The sequence below is a fragment of the Callithrix jacchus genome, chromosome 14, assembly GCF_049354715.1.
Source record: "Callithrix jacchus isolate 240 chromosome 14, calJac240_pri, whole genome shotgun sequence".
Taxonomy (NCBI): Eukaryota; Metazoa; Chordata; class Mammalia; order Primates; family Cebidae; genus Callithrix; species Callithrix jacchus.
Window position 1 is genome coordinate 87,900,871 of NC_133515.1, and position 17,481 is coordinate 87,918,351.

The following is a 17,481-nucleotide window of genomic DNA, read 5'->3' on the forward strand; positions in this document are numbered from 1 at the left end:
AGCCCCTCCCGCCGCGGGCGCGGGGAGGGCGCTGGTGGAGCTGCGGAAGGCCAAGTCCGGCGGGCGGACGGGCGGGGCGGCGGCTGGCACTGGCTCCGCACTCTGCCCGGCCGGGGCGGCGGCTCCAGCTGGAAGGGCGACGTGGAGCGGCCACGTGGAGCGGCCCGGGGGAGGCTGGCGGCGGGAGGCGAGGCGCGGGCGGTGCAGCAGCCGGGAGCGCCCTCCGAGCTGGACCCTCAGCGCCGCGCGGCGCCGCAGCAGGTGGGTGGGACCCCGCCCCGGCCGGCCGTAGACCCGAGCCCATCACCGCCAGCCACCCGGAGCTGCGCGAGGGAGGTGGCTTCCCGCCTCTGGTGCAGATCCTGAGAGGGCAGCCCCTCCGCATCCCCTGCGGCTGAGACATGGCGGGAGCGGTGGCCCTCATCCTTCGGTTCCCTGAGGGCAGGTGGAGGAAGGGATTGGAGAGCGACCCTGAGGCCCCTTGGTGTAACGTGGGGGCTTCACAGTTCCCCAGGCGCTTCCCCCAGCCCCGCACACGGTTCCAACAGCCCTGGGGGAGGGACAGCTGGTGGGAGCCTCCCCCTATCCGACTGGGAAGAAATGGAGCGCTGAGGAGAGCCTGAGGCTGTCATCTCCCTGGAAGTGGCGGGAGGTGGGGGGCAGCTCCTGGGTATGGGCTCCTGTAGCCCTGTAGCCACTGGCTCCTTTCTTGAGGGATGGGTGCTGGGAGGCACAGGGGCACCAGAGGGATAAATTAAGGGAGAGGATTCCACTCCAAATTTTAACTTCCGGACAATTAGACTCCACAGGAGATGGAAGTGCCAGCCTGTGAGGTGCTAGATTTCCTGTCCTGGAATGATTCAAGCAGAGACCATTTGACAGGGTTGCTGTGGAATAAATTTTTGCACTGGATGGGAAGTTACCCAAGATAATCCTGCAAGGCCCCTGCCACAGCCCAGGGGTTCTGAAATACCCAAGCAGCACCTGCTTGGTGCCAGCCGCCTACCCTAGGTTTTCTCATTGCAGCCTCCGCAAACCTTTAGGAGACAGATACTGTTACCTTTGTTTTTAAAATGCAGATCCCAGGGCTCAGAGAGGTTAAGACCGCTGCCTAGGTCCCACAGTGAGCAGTGTCAGAGGCAGGATTTGATCAGAAGTCTAACCTTCAGGGCGTGCTCTCCTCTCATGCACTGGTGCAAAGGCTTGAAGAACAGTGGGGCCAGAGGGTCACTGTGAATGTGTGAGTGTGTGCGGGTGGGACATAACTTTATTAAATTACATGGCAACTGTTAACAGTTGTGGTGGCTTTCATGTGTTTATTAGGGTAATTATGTTCATGCACATTATAGTTATAGAAAATGGTTAGGGACGTTTTTATTTGACAGGCAGTGGTTCAATAACTTCAATAACTGTTTTATTTCTCTCACTTATAAAAGCATTTGTTAATGTCTAAGAAATGCCTAAGTGTGAACACATAACATTAACCTCATTACACATTACATGAGGTGCCTTAGCCTTTCCTTAAACATTGAGGTGGGTTACTTGTACTAAAATGTCACAGTTGCAAGCATTATTTAAGAGAATATTGGCTGAGCACAGTGGCTCATGCCTGTAATCGCAGCACTTTGGGAGGCTGAGGTGGGCAGATCACCTGAACTCAGGAGTTCAAGACCAGCCTGGCCAACATAGCAAAACCCCATCTCTACTAAAAATTAAAAAAGTAGTGGGGCATGGTAGCGCATGCCTGTAATCCCAGCTACTCAGGAGGCTGAGGCAGGAAAATCACTTGAACTCAGGAGGTGGAGGTTATGGTGAGCCAAGATTGCACCACTGCACTCCAGCCTGGGTAGCAGAGTAAGATTCTATTTCAAGAAAAAAGAAAAGAAAAGCATATACTGAAAGTCCACATCATTTACTTTTTTTCTCTTTCTCTTTTTCTGAGACAGAGTCTTGCTCTATCACCCAGGTTGGAGTGCAGTGGCACAATCATGGCTCACTGCAGCCTCCACCTCCTGGGTTCAAGCAATTCTCAGCCTCCCTCGTAGCTGGGATTACAGGTATGTGCCACCATGCCTGGCTAATTTTTATATTTTTAGTAGAGATGGGTTTCACCATGTTTGTCAGGCTGGTCTTGAACTCCTGACCTCAGGTGATCCATCCACCTTGGCTTCCTAAAGTGCTGGGATTGCAGGCATAAGCCACTGCACCTGGTCTTTTTTCTTTCTTTCTTTCTTTTTTTTTTTTTTTTGATGGCATCTTGCTGTCATGCAGGCTGGAGTGCAGTGGTGTAATTATAGCTCACTGCAGCCTTGAACTCCTGGGCTCAAGTGATCCTCTTGCATCAGCCTCCCAAGTAGCTGGGATCATAGATATGAGACACCATATTGTCTAATTAAAAAACAATTTTTTTTTTTTGGTAGAGATGGGGTCTCATTCTGCTACCCAGGCTAGTCTTGAATTCCTGGCTTCAAGCAATCCTTTTGCCTTGGCCTTGCAAAGTGCTGGGATTATAGGCGTGAGCCATTGTACTCACCTCAATCACTTGCATTTCTGAGGTGGACTACAACTGAATGTGAAGGTTGTCAGGAGGGCTCAGGACATTCCAGATTGAGGATGGAACAGGTTGGGCAAAAGCACTGAAAAATGAAAGTGGAAAGTAATTTAGGAGACTCCAGTAACAGAAGTTATTTGAAGCAGAATGTTATCACTATCATAATGCAGCACTGGAAGATGAGTCAACAGTAATTTGATAACTGATTGTAGAAGGCCTTGAATGCCCAGGTGAAGATTCTGGATGCTAATCGAATTAGGGAGCCATTAAAGATTCTAGAGCAGTAGAATTCTAGGAAAGGAAGATTTCTTTGATGTGGGTATGGAGGGTTCTTTAAGTGGAGAAGATACTAGAGACAAGGATAACGCTAAAAGGCTTCTATATGAGTTTGTGCAAGAAGTGATTCATTGCCCATTTAATATTCACTGTGACACTGTGAGGTAAATATTATCTCCGGTATGCAGATAAGATCACTGAAGTTTAGTGAGAATAATTAATTTACCCAAGGTCACAGGGACAGTCAGTGGTGGAGCATGGGTTTGAAACTAGGTCTGGCTGGTTTCAAAGCTCTGTTTTCTGTCCATTGAACATACTGAAGAGTTACATATATGAAGGGTGCATAGGACCATGAGGAGGAGATTGATTGTAATTCAGGGGTACGGCTCAGGACCGGGTTGATAATTTGCAGGGCTTGGTGCAAAAATGATGGAGAGTTTCAAGATGGTGACAACAGAACGTTAGCCTAAGCACAGGGCCCCTCTGAGAGCGGAGGCCTTGTGACGCACAGGTCGCATACCTGTGAAGCCAACCCTTACATGGTTGGTCTTCCAATTACTATGATAGTTTAACAAACCACCTCAAAATGTAGTGGCTTAAAAGGATGATAGGCCAGGCATGGTAGCTCCTGCCTATAATCCCACTGCTTTGGAAAGCAGAGGCAGGAGGATTGCTTGAGCCCAGGAGTTTCAGATCAGCCTGAGCAACATTGTGAGATCCTGTCTAAAAAAAAGATAACATTGATGTTGACTTTGTACGAGTGAGGTCTGGGCAGGGCTGTGGAGACAAGGCACATTTCTACTGCATTCAGTGTTGGCTGGGGCGGTTCAGAGGCTGGGGATCGGAATCATCTGGAGCTTTGCTCTCTCACCTGTCTGGTTATTGGGCTGGGAAGATTTGAGTTGGAGGCTTCTCAGGCATCTGCTTCTGGGTGGGTTCTCCATATGGTCTCTTCCGTAGGGTGGGTTCAGGGATGCCAGGCTCCTTCCATGGTGGCTCAGGCTTCCAGAGGCGCATGTCTGTGTGTCATGCGGGACATGCATTCAGGTTCTCCATCTGAATGGAGAGGGAAGAACCAGAACCAGGCATAACTAGGTCACTTTTATGATCCGGACTTGGAAGTCATGTAAGCATCATTTCAGCAACTCATTAGAAGCCAGTCACTAAGTCCAGATCATACACAAGAGGAGGCGAGTTAGATTCCAGGTTTTGTGGGAAGGAATGTCAAAGAATGTGTAGACATGTTTTTAAAGCCACCACATCCTGCCTAATGAGAGAGAGGATGAGTGTATCTGAGAGGTGCTTTCCCTTTATGTCTGAATGGCCCCCCCCAGAGTCATCCTTTGGTGTTCACAGACATCCTTCTTTAAAAGGCACCTGCTAGTGTGTAATAACTCATGAGGCCTGGATAACAATTTTGACAGCTCTGAGGGATTTAAATTACTCCAGTGCCTCCTGTCAGCCTGGGTCCCAGCAGTAAACAGATGGGGAGGAGAAAGCAATTTGAGAGGAGCCAGGTGGGAAGGGGGTGTGTGAAACCACTGTGGAGCCGGGCAGACAAACTCTTGAAAGGAAAAAGGCCTTATTGTAGATCAGGCACCACACTTTACACATCTTGTCTCATTAATTAAATCCTCACCAGAGCCCTGCCAGAGGTGCGCTCGTCAGCCCCGCATTGCAGATGGAGAACCTGAAGCACAGAAAAGCCGCAAAGCTAGGGAGCTGCAGAGCCCAGGTTTGAACATAGGCAGCGTGAGGTCAGGGCCCATACCCCCCAACTTTGGGCCGTACCACCTATTCCACAGCAATTCTGTTTTGCTTTTTTAACATTTGTATCTTTTCCTACTTATCTATTTACAGTCTTTAGGGGCATAAAAAGTAATTCGACCTTACGCGGTCAGCTTACTGATAAGAGTGCCTCACAAATGGCAGGTGTTCAATAAATATTAAAGAAATAAATGTTTATCCTTATTCTACAAACTTATATCTCACTTGCCTTCCCTAGGGATGCTTGCCCTCCGGTCTTTGTCATGTGGCAGCTGCTGGTGCTTTCCATGGTATCCTCTGTGACACCCAGGCAGGGGGACCAGAACTTCTAGTATTCTCTTTCTGGTCAACTAGCTCTCTCAGCTGTTAGACACCCCTCCTTCCACCTTAGAGACTGGAACCCTCAGCTGACATCAGCCCCCTTATTCAAACCAGCAGCACACTGGATACAAAGAGCTGGGCAAGGCAGCCCTCTGCCTATTCACCCAGACCCTCCTTCAGCCAATGCTTCCTGACTTCTCAGGCACCCTGTGGGCAGGGCCTTCTCTCTAACCTTCCTGGAAAGAAGGCACACATCTCTGCAGCTCCTGGACCTCATTCAGTACTTATGGGGTTTCTAGGGAGATTTCCATCTTTTTTTTTTTTTTTCCCAGGCTGGAGGGCAATGGCACAATCTTAGCTCACCGCAGCCTCTGCTTCCTGGGTTCAAGCAATCCTCCTGCCTTGGCCTCCTGAGTAGCTGGGATTACAGGCATGTACCACCATGCCCAGCTAATTTTGGATTTGTAGTAGAAATGGGACTTCTCCATGTTGGTCAGGCTGGTCTCGAACTTCCGACCTCAGGTGATCCGCCCACCTTGGCCTCCCAAAGTGCTGGGATTACAGGCGTGAGCCACTGTGCCAGGCCAAGATTTCTGTCTTCAACTCTCTGGTGAGGCCCAGGTGGTGGGGAGCCCCACCCTTCTGGGGACCCAGGAAGCCTCCACAGGCTAGCTGCATTTCCTCCAATCTTCTGTCACTTGTCTCCTCAAACTTGATTTATAGTATCTTTCATGATACAGAAGTTTAAACTTTTGATATACTCAAATCGCTCATTTTTTCCTTTTAATCTTTGAGATTACTTATATTTAATGGTTTGATCGCATAATATGGTTTGTTTAGCCATTGCCTAAATATTAGACAGTCAGGGTACTTACATTTCTTTGACTAATATTAATAACACAGCTATAAATATCTTTGTAATTTCTTTTTCATTTCTGTTCTTTTAAGTAATCTTCAAGACGATATTGTTGGGTCAGAGTTTCAGGCAATTAATACACATTTCTAGACTGCTCTCTAAAGGCATTTCAGGTTTATAGTTGCAGAAGCAGTAAAGGTTAATACTCACTGATTCACTATCCTCAGTGATTGTAAGACTAGCAAAGCTTGTTATTTCTTTTTGCATCAGTTTTGTTAAGTTTTTCTAAGAAATTGGCCACATCTTCTAAGTTTTCAAATTTTTACTGTTTCTTTAGTTATGTCCCTATTTTCATTCTTAATATCATTTGTGCCTTTTCTATTTGTTCTTTTTTTTTTTTTTTTTTTTGGTCTTTGGTGTTTTTTTTGTTTTGTTTTTGTTGTTGTTCTTTTTTGAGACAGAGTTTCGCTCTTGTTGCCCAGGCGGGAGTGCAATGGTGCGATCTCGGCTCACTGCGGCCTCCGCCTCCCGGGTTCAAGCTATTCTCCTGCCTCAGCCTCCTGAGTAGCTGGAATGACAGGCATGCACCACCACGCCCAGCTAATTTTGTATTTTTAGTAGAGACAGGGTTTCTCCATGTTGGTCAGGCTGGTCTCAAACTCCCGACCTCAGGTGATCTCCCTGCCTCGGCCTCCCAAAGTGCTGAGATTACAGGCACGAGCCACCACACCCAGCTATATAAATAAATATATATATATATATATATATTTTAATTTTACTAGTCTTTTTAATTTTTTTTATTTGAGACGGAGTTTCGCTCTTGTTACCCAGGCTGGAGTGCAGTGGCGTGATCTCGGCTCACCTGCAACCTCTGCCTCCTGGGTTCAGGCAATTCTCCTGCCTCAGCCTCCCGAGTAGTTGGGATTACAGGCACGCGCCACCATGCCCAGCTAATTTTTTGTATTTTTAGTAGAGACGGGGTTTCACCATGTTGACCAGAATGGTCTCGATCTGTTGACCTCGTGATCCACCTGCCTCGACCTCCCAAAGTGCTGGGATTACAGGCGTGAGCCACCGCCTGGCTAATTTTACTAGTCTTTTTAAAGAAACAACCCTTGTTTGGCTCTGTTGCTCCTCTTTATTGTGTTTTTAATTTATGCTATTATTTCATTTATTTTCATTTCTGTAAGTGTAGTCTGTTTGACTAGTGCCTTTTTTTGTTTTTTGTTTTTGGGGGTTTTTTTGTATTTTTGTAGAGATAGTATCTGGCTCTCTCACGGAGGCTGAGTGCAGTGGTGCAGTCGCAGTTTACTACTGCCTCAATCTCCCAGGTTCAAATGTTCCCTCCACCTCAACCTCCCCAGTAGCTGGGACTACAGATGTATGCCACCACACCCAGCTCATTTTTTTTTTTAATTATTTTTGGTAGAGACAGGGTGTCACTATGTTGCCCAGGCTGGTCTCAAACTCCTGGGCTCAAGTGATCCTCCCACCTCGGTCTCCTGAAGTGCTGGAATTATAGGCATGAGCCACGCACCCAGCCTTTACTTTTTATTGCTTCTTTTTCCTTTTTTCCTGCTTTTATTTAATCTTCTTCCTCCTTTCCTGCCTTTGAGTTCATTTTTTAAAATTCTATTTTTTTTTTCCTACTGGTTTGAGGCTGTCCATTCCAGTTCTAATTTTTTAGTGATTATCCTTAAAATTTTAACATGCATATTTAACAAAGTTAATCAATATGTCTACTCTTTTCCCAAACAACCATCTTTGCCTTACATGTTATTGTCCAATATTGTAGCTCAGACCAGCGTTTTTGCCTCATATATTAACATAATTGTCATTGTTTAACAGTCTATGTTTATTTAGATTTAGCTACATATTTTATGATTTATTTGCTCCCCATGTTTTCTTGCATTTTAAACCTTTTTATTTATTTATTTTAAGACAGGGTCTTGCTCTGTTGCCCAGGCTAGATTACAGTGGTGCAATCACAGCTCACTGCAGCCTTCACCGGCTGGGCTCGAGCGATCCTCCCAACCTCACCTTCCTGAGTAGCTCTCACTACAGGCACACGCCATCATACCTGGGTAATTTTTTCCTAATTTTTGTAGAAAATTAGGTCTCACTATATTGCCCAGGTGTATCTTGAACTCCTGGGCTCAGGAGATCCTCCCACCTCAGCCTCCCAAAGTGCTGGGATTACAGTTATGAACCCATACCCAGCCAAATTTCCTTTAATGAAGGAATGTTGGTGGTAAATTCTCTAAGTTGTTTATCTTAAATTGTTTTTACAAGGCGGGAGGATTGCTTGAACCTAATACAAACCTGGGCAACAAAGTGAGACCCCATCTCTACCAAAAAAAAAAAAAAAAAAAAAAAAACAGCTGGGCAGGCAGGGGTGGGAGAATTGCTATGATCATGCCACAAATTCCAGCCTGGGCAACAGAACACAGTGAGACCCTGTCTCTAAATAAATAAATAAATACTTTTACTTCACCTCATTTTGCAAGGTAACTGTGCTGAGAATAGATTCTAGAATATCAATTTTCTCTCCTCTCTGAGCACATTAAAATACTATATTACTGTATTTGGGCATCACTGCTGGTATCGACAAATCAGCTATCAGTCTAATTTCTTTTCCTATGAAATGAATTGTCTTTTCTTTCTGACTGCTTTTACAATTTTTTCTTTTTCTTGAATGTTCTATTTCAGAACAATAGGTCTAGGTGAATATTTCTGTTTATTATTATTATTATTTTGAGACGGAGTTTCACTCTTATTACGTAGGCTGGAGTGCAATGGCGCGATCTTGGCTCACCGCAACCTCTGCCTCCTGGGTTCAAGCAATTCTCCTGCCTCAGCCTCCCAAGTAGCTGGGACTACAGGTGTGCCCCACCATGCTTGGCTAATTTTTTGTATGTTTAGTAGAGACGGGGTTTCACCATGTTGACCAGGATGGTCTCAATCTCTTGACCTCGTCATCCACCCGCCTCGTCCTCCCAAAGTGCTGGGATTACAGGCGTGAACCATCACGCCCAGCCAAGTCTGTTTATTATTTAATCTGCATTGAATTTTCGGGCTTCCTGGATCGGCATTTTCCAGTGTTTTGCAACGTACTGGAAAAGTATCAGCTATTATTTCTTCAAATACTGCTTCTTTCCAGTTGTAGCTCTTATCTCCTCCATCCTCTATGCCACTTAACTTTTGTTTTATATTTTCTATATCTTTGACTTAATGAACTGCACTCTGACTTTTCTTTCTTTCTTTTTTTACTCCCAATATTACATTAGTAATGCACCCTGGATAATTTATTCAGATCTATTTTCTAGTTCATTAACTCTCATATCAGTTGTGTCTAATCAATTTAACTCACTCATTGTATTTTTATTTTTATTTATTTTTGAGACAGAGTATCGCTCTGTCGCCCAGGTCGGAGTGCAGTGGCACCGTCTTGGCTCACTTCATTCAACCTCCGCCTCCCAGGTTCAAGCGACTCTCCTGCCTCAGCCTCCTGAGTAGCTGGAATTACAGGCGCATGCCACCATGCCCAGCTAATTTTTGTATTTTTAGTAGAGACAGGGTTTCACCATGTTGGTCAGGCTGGTCTCGAACTCCAGAACTCATGATCCGCCTGCCTTGGTCTTCCAAAGTAGTGGGATTACAGGCATGAGTCACTATGCCCAGCCTTCCTTGTATGTTTATAACATTTTTGTCTTTGAGTTCTTATTTCTGGGAACTTTACCTGTGGAAATTCTTTGAGGCCTGGATTAGAGTTGAGTTCCTCCAGAGATGTATGTTTTCCTCTGGCAGTCATCTGGGGACGCCATCAACCAGGTTGCACTTCAAAATACATTACCTACTTTAGATGTTCTGATCCATACAGGTAGCATTGATAATTCAGGCTTCAAACCCACATTAGAGGCCAGGTGCGGTAGTTCATGCCTATAATCCCAGCACTTTGGAAGGCTGAGGTGGGAGGATCACCTGAGCTCAGGAGTTCAAGAACAGCCTGGCCAACATGGTGAAACACTGTCTACTATAAATACAAAAAATTAGCCGGTGTAGTAGTGCATGCCTGGTGGGCACCTATAATCCCAGCTACTTGGGAGGCTGAGGCAGGAGAATCATTTGAACCTGGGAGGCGGAAGTTGCAGTGAGCTGAGATCACGCACAGCACTCCAGCCTGGGGACAGAGTGAGTGAGACTCCATCTCAAAAAAACAAAAACAGGCCAGGCTCAGTGGCTTATGACTGTAATCCCAGCACTTTGAGAGGCCGAGGCGGGCAGATCACGAGGTCAAGAGATTGAGACCAGCCTGGCCAACATGGTGAAACCCCATCTCTACTGAAACTACAAAACTTAGCTGGGCATGGTGGCATGTGCCTGTAATCCCAGCTACTCAGGAGGCTGAGGCTTGAACCCAGGAGGCGAAGGTTGCAGTGAGCTGAGATTGTGTCACTGCACTCCAGCCTGGCAACAGAGAGAGACTCTGTTCCCTCCTCCCCCCGCCCAAAAGAAAAAGAAAAAGAAAAGCCCACATTAGATCAGCCTTGTTACAAATTGTCAGGGAAATTTTTTTCCCCGTCTACCCAGCACCAAAGCCAAGAAAGGCAAAATTCTTTTCTGCCCTTCTTCACAGCAAATTTACTTTGTGTTCACGTTCAGGGTGTAGGTGTTTGGAATCTCAGCTTTACGTAGGGAATCTCCTGTTAGTCTCTTCATATCAGGTGGGCCCAGGCATCATCTCTGGTCTCCTTTACTCCACAAGCACTCTGACAGATAGCTCAAGTTCACCTGGTTTGGTTTGGCAGATACTCCTAGGGCAAAAGCTGATGTCAAAGCTCACTTCCCCCAGATTACTGTTTTCACTGCACATCTGTACTGTTGAAAATTTCCTGCCAACCCAGTGGTTTTGAAAAGATACTTTCTATTTTTATCCAGCTTTGTGGTTACTTTCATTGGGACATTTACTATTACACTCCCAGAAGTGGAAGTCTGAATGTTTTTCTAGTCCACCCTTTTTCTGGGCTGTGTCCCTTTGAGGGTTTCATGTTGATATAGAGATCTCAGTTCCAATTGCCTACCTTGAATGGGACCAGGACCTTGTTTTCTCTTCCAGGTACAATGACCAAAATTCTAGGATTTATCTTGCCAGCTAATATTGGTGGACACCTTTAGGACAGCTGTGGCTTCAGCATCTTTTTGGCCACTGGGGGTTATAGACACTAAAAAATTATGTATACTCACTTTATCTGTTGGGGCCAGTTGTATGCACAGGAAAATGAAGACAGGACCGGGAGCGGTGGCTCGTGCCTGTAATCCCAGCACTTTGGGAGGCTGAGGTGGGCAGATCACCTGAGGTCAGGAGTTCGAGACCAACCTGGCCAACATGATGAAACCCCAACTCTACTAAAAATACAAAAACTAGCTGAGTGTGGTGGTGGCCGCCTGTAATCTCAGCTACTCGGGAGGTTGAGGCAAGAGAATTGCTAGAACCTGGGAGGCGGAGGTTGCAGTAAGCCAAGATCATGTCATTGCACTCTAGCCTGGGCGACAAGAGTGAAACTCTGTCTCAAAAAAAAAAAAAAAACAAAGACAGGCCAGGTGCAATGGCTCACACCTGTAATCTGAGCACCAGCACTTTGGGAGGCCAAGGTGGGCGGATCACTTGAGGTCAGGTGTTCAAGACCAGCCTGGCCAACATGGTGAAATCCTGTCTCTACTAAAAAATGCAAAAATTAGCCAGGCGTGCTGGTGAGTGCCTGTAATCCCAGCTACTTGGGAGGCTGAGGCAAGAGAGTTGCTTGAACCTGGGAGGCAGAAGTTGCAATGAGCTGAGATCATGCCACTACACTCCAGCTTGGGCAACAGAGCAAGACTCCTTCTCAAAAAGGTTCTGTGACTCTAGGTAGCTTCATCTTCTTGTGAACTTCCATGTTTATGGTTTTCCCTCAAGGCAGCTTAAAAAGGCAGAATTTTTGTTTATCTTCCCATTAGCCAGGTGCTCACCTGCTCTACCCCTCATCTCTTAGGAAATGGAAGTCCACCCTGGCAGTGGTTCTGAACCTTATTAGGGTCATGGGATGCTTGGAGAATTTGCTGAAAGCTATGAACCTTCCTCTCAGGCCTCGGCCTTGGTGGGCTTCTGCTTCCTCAGGAATTTACATTACCGGTATATACCCCTGGGACTAATCAGAAAGCTTTAGGCTCTGTTTGATTGGTCCATTCTATACTTGACTGTTTTCATATAGTCAAGTGGTGGTTTTTGACAATGGGCCTAATCCATGTCAGTCTAAGGGGAAGTTTTTCTTTTTTCCTTTGTAGTGGGTCTGATTTTCCTAACTGCTTTTAGCTAACAGCAATTCCTGGGGATACTGTTGGTTTCACCCTGATTTGTTATGTTTTCAGCTTGTACTTGAGTTTAGACCTGTTTTAAGAAGTGCTTGAGTTTAGACCTCTTTTGATTTGCTCTTCAGTGGGGTTGGTTTTTTTTTTTTTTAGAGACAGGGTTTCACTATGTTGGCCAGGTTGGGCTCAAACTCCTGACCTCATGATCCACCTGCCTCAGCCTCCCAAAGTGCTGGGATTACAGGCATGTGCCACCACGCCCGGCTAATTTTGTATTTTCAGTAGAGATGAGGTTTCTCCATGTTGGTCAGGCTGATCTCAAACTCTTGACTTCAGGTGATCCGCCCTCCTCGGCCTCCCAAAGTGCTGGGATTACAGGTGTGAGCCACTGTGCCTGGCCTGACTCCCTGCGTTTCTAACCTTGCCTTTTTCTTCAACTCTCTGCGCTCCTTTCCCTCTGTAGGATGAATGGGGTGAAGGAAGTCAGACATGCTTGTGCTGCACTTCTCTGGGCACTTTGGCAGCTGGTAGGGAGCAAGGGAATGGGGCGTGGGGTGGGGATGCGCCCTCGGCTCCGCTTCTACCACAGCAGGCCTGCTTCTATGTGCTTTATATACAAGAGCTGAAGTGACATTTATTTTGAGCACAGTTCCATGGGGGGATCTCTGGTGTCTGTGTGTGAGTTCTCCCTGAGCAGGAGTCCTGTCTTTTGGGCTGGTAGAGACAGGGAAAAAAGGCACTTGTGTCTAACCCAGCCCATCTCTGACATGGGGGCAGATACCCCTTTCCCCCGACCCCTAATTCTCTTCCTTGTTCCAGTTCCAGGGAGGATGATACCTTTGATGATGAGAGTGTTAACCCTGCTGCTGCTTCCCAAGGGTCAGGCTGCTCCAAAGGATGGAGTTACAAGGTAACAGGGTTATGAGGGCAGGGCCATGGGCTGGGAGGAGGGAGAGTCTCTAGAGAATCTGAGGGTGTGGTGGGCCCTCTGGGAGGCAGGAGATGGGCTGTAGGTTCCCTGATCTCTGTATCTCCTACCACCAGACTGGGGTGTAGGTTCCCTGATCTCTGTGTCTCCCTGCCACCAGCCTCCCACCTTGTGACTGTCAGAGTGCCACAAAGTGAAAATTCAGTATATGCTTGCTGGACCCATTTGGAATCAGGGAACTCAGCTCCAGTGCATTATGAAGCATAGGGAAGAAGCTATGGCTCCAGGGAAGTGGGGGCTTCAGTTTTCTTATTAAGACCTTATGGTGGGCTGGACACAGTGGCTCATGCCTGTAATCTGAGCTCTTTGAGAGGCTGAGGCAGACAGATCACCTGAGGTCATGAGTTTGAGACCAGGCTGGCCAACATGGTGAAACCTCATTTCTACAGAAATAAAAAAATTTAGCCGGGCATGATGGTGCATGCCTGTAATCCCAGCTACTTGGGAGGCTGAGGCGAGAGAATCACTTGAACCTGGGAGGTGGAGGTTGCAGTTAGCCAAGATCAAGCCACTGCACTCAGCCTGGGTGATGACAGAGCAAGACTCTGGCTCAAAAAACAACAACAGCTGGGCGCGGTGGCTCATGCCTGTAATCCAAGCACTCTGGAGGCCAAGGCAGGTGGATCACCTGAGTTGGGGAGTTCAAGACCATCCTGACCAACATGGTGAAACCCCGTCTTTTAAAAATAAAAACAAAAAACAACAACAACAAAACCTTATGGCAGGAACACCAAGGAAGTAGAGATCATTAGCATGTCATTTCTATGTTATAGGAATACCTTTCTGAAGGCTTTATTTATAAATACTATGCAGTGAGCATGCTAGGTAGAGGGGGAAACAGCCACAGGAACAGCCGCAAGGGCTGGTAGCAGTGACAAAAATTCCTGCCAGCAACTCCTGCCAGCTCTCTGCATCACAGGTCTGGATTGACTTGAGCAAACAGTTAACCCAGTCCAGAAGTGGGAGCATATTTGGAGCTTGAAAGACTGACAGAGATCCTGAGCAGCTTGAAATCCCAGAACCAAGAGCTATACCCTGTCCTTGAAAAAGTATGAGTCAATTTTATGTCATGGAGCAAACTGGGTCTGTGTAAATCTGGGCAGTGCCACCGGGCTCAGAGACTGGCCCCTCGGCTCCCAGCATGGAAGGAGAGGGGTTCCATGGCCCATGTCATCCTGCTACTCACTGGGCTGTCTCCTTGGATCTCTAACTTGTGTCTACTAGGTGTGGTCTCCTCTGGCCTCTACCTAACCAGATGTTTTGTTTGGGTTTTCATTTAAAGTCTAATGTAGCCAACTGCAAAAACGGAGTCTGAGGGAGTTAAGGATTTGCTTCCAAGGAGACCAGAAGAGCCTCCTCCCTACAAGGTTTTCGGAATTTTGGGGGCAACACCCTTTGGGTTTGGGGAGAGAACTTTGCCAGGAGATTGGGGGCAGAAGGTTGACAGGCTGGGCCCTCAGGGAGGCTCTCTGCAAGACTACTCTTCCCCTCCCTCCTCCAGGCCAGACTCTGAAGTTCAGCATCAGTTCCTGCCCAACCCCTTCCAGCCTGGCACGGAGCAGCTCAGGTGAGTAGGCTGGGCTGGGGAGTACCTTCAGGGAGAAGACCAGGCCCAGCTGCAGACTCATCTCTCCTGGGCTGTTTCTCTACTTTTCTGACAGACTTCTGCAGAGCTACCTAAAGGGACTAGAAAGGACAGAAGTGAAGCCAGAGCATCTGAGCCGGGAGCAGGGTGAGGGGCTGGACTGATGTGGCCAGGGACGGGAGGCTCTGGGCACCCGGACCTGGGACTGACCTTGGCTGCCCCATTGACTCCTGCCTTCTCCATCTCTCCCAGCACCTCTTCTAATCCAGCTTCTCTTCTCTAGTTCTCCTCTACCTCTTTGCCCTCCATGACTATGACCAGAGTGGACAGCTGGATGGCCTGGAGCTGTTGTCCATGTTGACAGCTGCTCTGGCCCCTGGAGCTGCCAGCTCTCCTACCACCAACCCGGTAAGCTCTGCTGGATGAAGGTCCTCCCATAAATGAGACCCAGCACTTTGGGGCTTGGGTCTTTCTCATCATAACTCTTTTGGTGAATCCTCTGTAAAAGGAGGCCTCGGATCTTGCATGGCAAGGATGCAAGGGTGTGTTGGGGAGGGTCAGGACTCCTGGAAATATCTCTGGTCACTGGAGACCCCACAGTGACTCTGCTTCCACAGGTGATCTTGATAGTGGACAAAGTGCTGGAGACCCAGGACCTGAATGGGGATGGGCTCATGACCCCTGCTGAGCTCATCAACTTCCCGGGAGAGGCCCCCAGTCACGTGGAGCCCAGAGAGCCCCTTGCTCCGTCCCCTCAGGAGCCACAAGCTGTTGGGAGGCAGTCCCTGGTAGCTAAAAGCCCATTAAGACAAGAAACACAGGAAGCCCTGGGGCGCAGAGAAGCTGAGGGCCAGTTAGAGGCCAAAAGGGAGTCCTTGGAGTCTGTCCAGGAGCCTGGGGGCCAGGCAGAAGCTGACAGAGATGGCCCCGGGCCCATAGGCGAAGCTGTGGGGCAGGCAGAGGCTGAAGATGTCCCCAGGCCGAAAGGGGAAGCTGAGGGACAGGCAGAGGCCAGGGAAAATGGAGAAGAAGCCAAGGAACTTCCGGGGGAAACACTGGAGTCTAAGAACACCCCAAATGAGTTTGAGGTGCACATTGTTCAACTGGAGAATGATGAGATCTAGATCATGAAGATACAGCCTTGTACCCTGAGAAGTCTCAGTGCCAGAACATAAGCCCTGAAGCAGGCAGGCGGATATATGCGGGGACAGGAACCACCTCTGTGCCCCCCGTCTGATCCCAGTAGGTATCAGGTCTTTCTGTGAAGCTCAGGGAAACCCTAAGTTAAGGGGCAGATCACCAATAAAGAATTGAATGAATTCACCCCCAGGCCACCTCTCTACCCATCCAGCCTGCCCAGAGCCTCTCTGGGGAGCAGGGGGTTGACGACCAGAAAGGACAGGGATGCCACTTTCCCAGTGTTTCTAGGCCTCACGGTGCTCCAGCAGCAGAGCCTATGGTGCCAGCCATGGCCAGCTGCAAGGACCCAGTGAGGAAAGCTCCATCTATCCCTGGGCCCCAAACACTCTCTGGTTCCCCCTCACCTGGTGTTCAGACACCCCATACTCTCCTGCAGCTCAGGGCAGGTAGTCCCCATCACGCTGTATCTGCCTCCCATCCCCAGTAGTATTAATCATCACCAGAACTTTTTGAGAGTCTCGTACACATCAGGCATCATGCTGGGCATTTTATATATTATATGATTTTATCTTCACAATAATTCTGTGGTGAAGCAGAATTGGCTCCATTTGACAGATGAAGAAATTGAAGCAGATTGTGTGAAGCACTGTACTGCAAGGTGACATGCAAAGAATTAAATGGCAGATTTGGATCCAGGTCTGTCTGACTCTAAAGCCCATGCTCTTTACATTATAAGGCCTTATCCCCCTATACTGGAGTTGGCCCCAATTTCAATACATGTTTTAACCTGACCTCCCTGAGGACAGCAACACTCTGTATCCTGGGTCACATTTGTGGCTGAGGCACCCCCTTAATTCCAAGGTGGTCTCCAAGGGTGAGACTTTCAGGCTCTGGGGCAGTCAACAGGAGGAGATATTTCTGGACAACAAAGGCTGGCGGGCAGGGCAGAGGAGGCACCCCACCCACTGGCCTGTCAGTTTGGCTCAGCCATGTGGACTCCCAGGCCCCGAGGAGCTCTCACGGCTTCTGGTTCTTCAGCATATTCGCTGGGTGTGGGGTGCTGAGTGTCCTCCCCAGCCAGGACAGAGCTGGTGGCAAGCCCGGGGCACTTCTTGCTGCTCTAGCCCAGGCAGCCACTCCTCTGGGCCTGGGCAGGGAGGTTAATTGGGGGAATGGACACAAAGAGGGAGGACTGAAGAGTCAGAGCCTCGGGAATGCCCAGCCAGAGCAGTCCAGACATCCAGGACAGAAGCTGCCAGGGGAAAATGGCTCCAAGGCAGATTTATTTGCTCTGAGGCTCTGCAGGGAGAGACGTGTGGGGAACACAGGACACAGGCAGAGTCCTCCCTATGGCCTGCAACTGTCCCGTGAGCAGGGCAACCTGGATGCCAGGCTGAATGGAGGGAAGAAGGCGATACAGCCGCAAGGGCAGGCAGCTTCCATGGTGTGTGGGGAGCCGGCTCCTCCTGCTGCATAGCTCTCACACAATGCCATCAAAGCCTTGCAAACCACACTTCTTGCCGGCCACCTGGCACCCGAATCTCAGTGCTTCCTGCATGCTCCTCCCTGGAGGAGGGACAAGTAGCTAGGTCAGGTGGGTGTTTGGAGCAGGGACAGGTCCCAGTCCTTGTCCCCTCCTGCTGCTGTACTCA

At 48.3% G+C, this 17,481-nt stretch overlaps 2 protein-coding genes across 5 annotated transcripts in view; one reads left to right on the top strand and one right to left on the bottom strand.

The window, feature by feature from the left end:
* CGREF1 (cell growth regulator with EF-hand domain 1) lies at window positions 1-16,542 on the top strand. Its single transcript, XM_003734771.6, has 6 exons — window positions 1-261; window positions 12,936-13,026; window positions 14,606-14,671; window positions 14,766-14,836; window positions 14,973-15,097; window positions 15,307-16,542. The coding sequence occupies exons 2-6, from the start codon at window positions 12,947-12,949 to the stop codon at window positions 15,811-15,813; spliced, it is 849 nt and encodes a 282-aa protein (XP_003734819.3). The 5' UTR covers window positions 1-261; window positions 12,936-12,946; the 3' UTR covers window positions 15,814-16,542.
* The window catches only part of KHK (ketohexokinase), a 15,315-nt gene continuing 14,209 nt past the window's right edge, over window positions 16,376-17,481 (bottom strand). For all 4 annotated transcript variants that reach the window (XM_078349671.1, XM_017964474.3, XM_017964475.4 and 1 more), the window contains one exon: window positions 16,376-17,395. In XM_078349671.1, coding sequence (XP_078205797.1) covers window positions 17,310-17,395 — 86 coding nt within the window. In that variant the 3' untranslated portion in view covers window positions 16,376-17,309. The remainder of the gene's footprint in view (window positions 17,396-17,481) is intronic.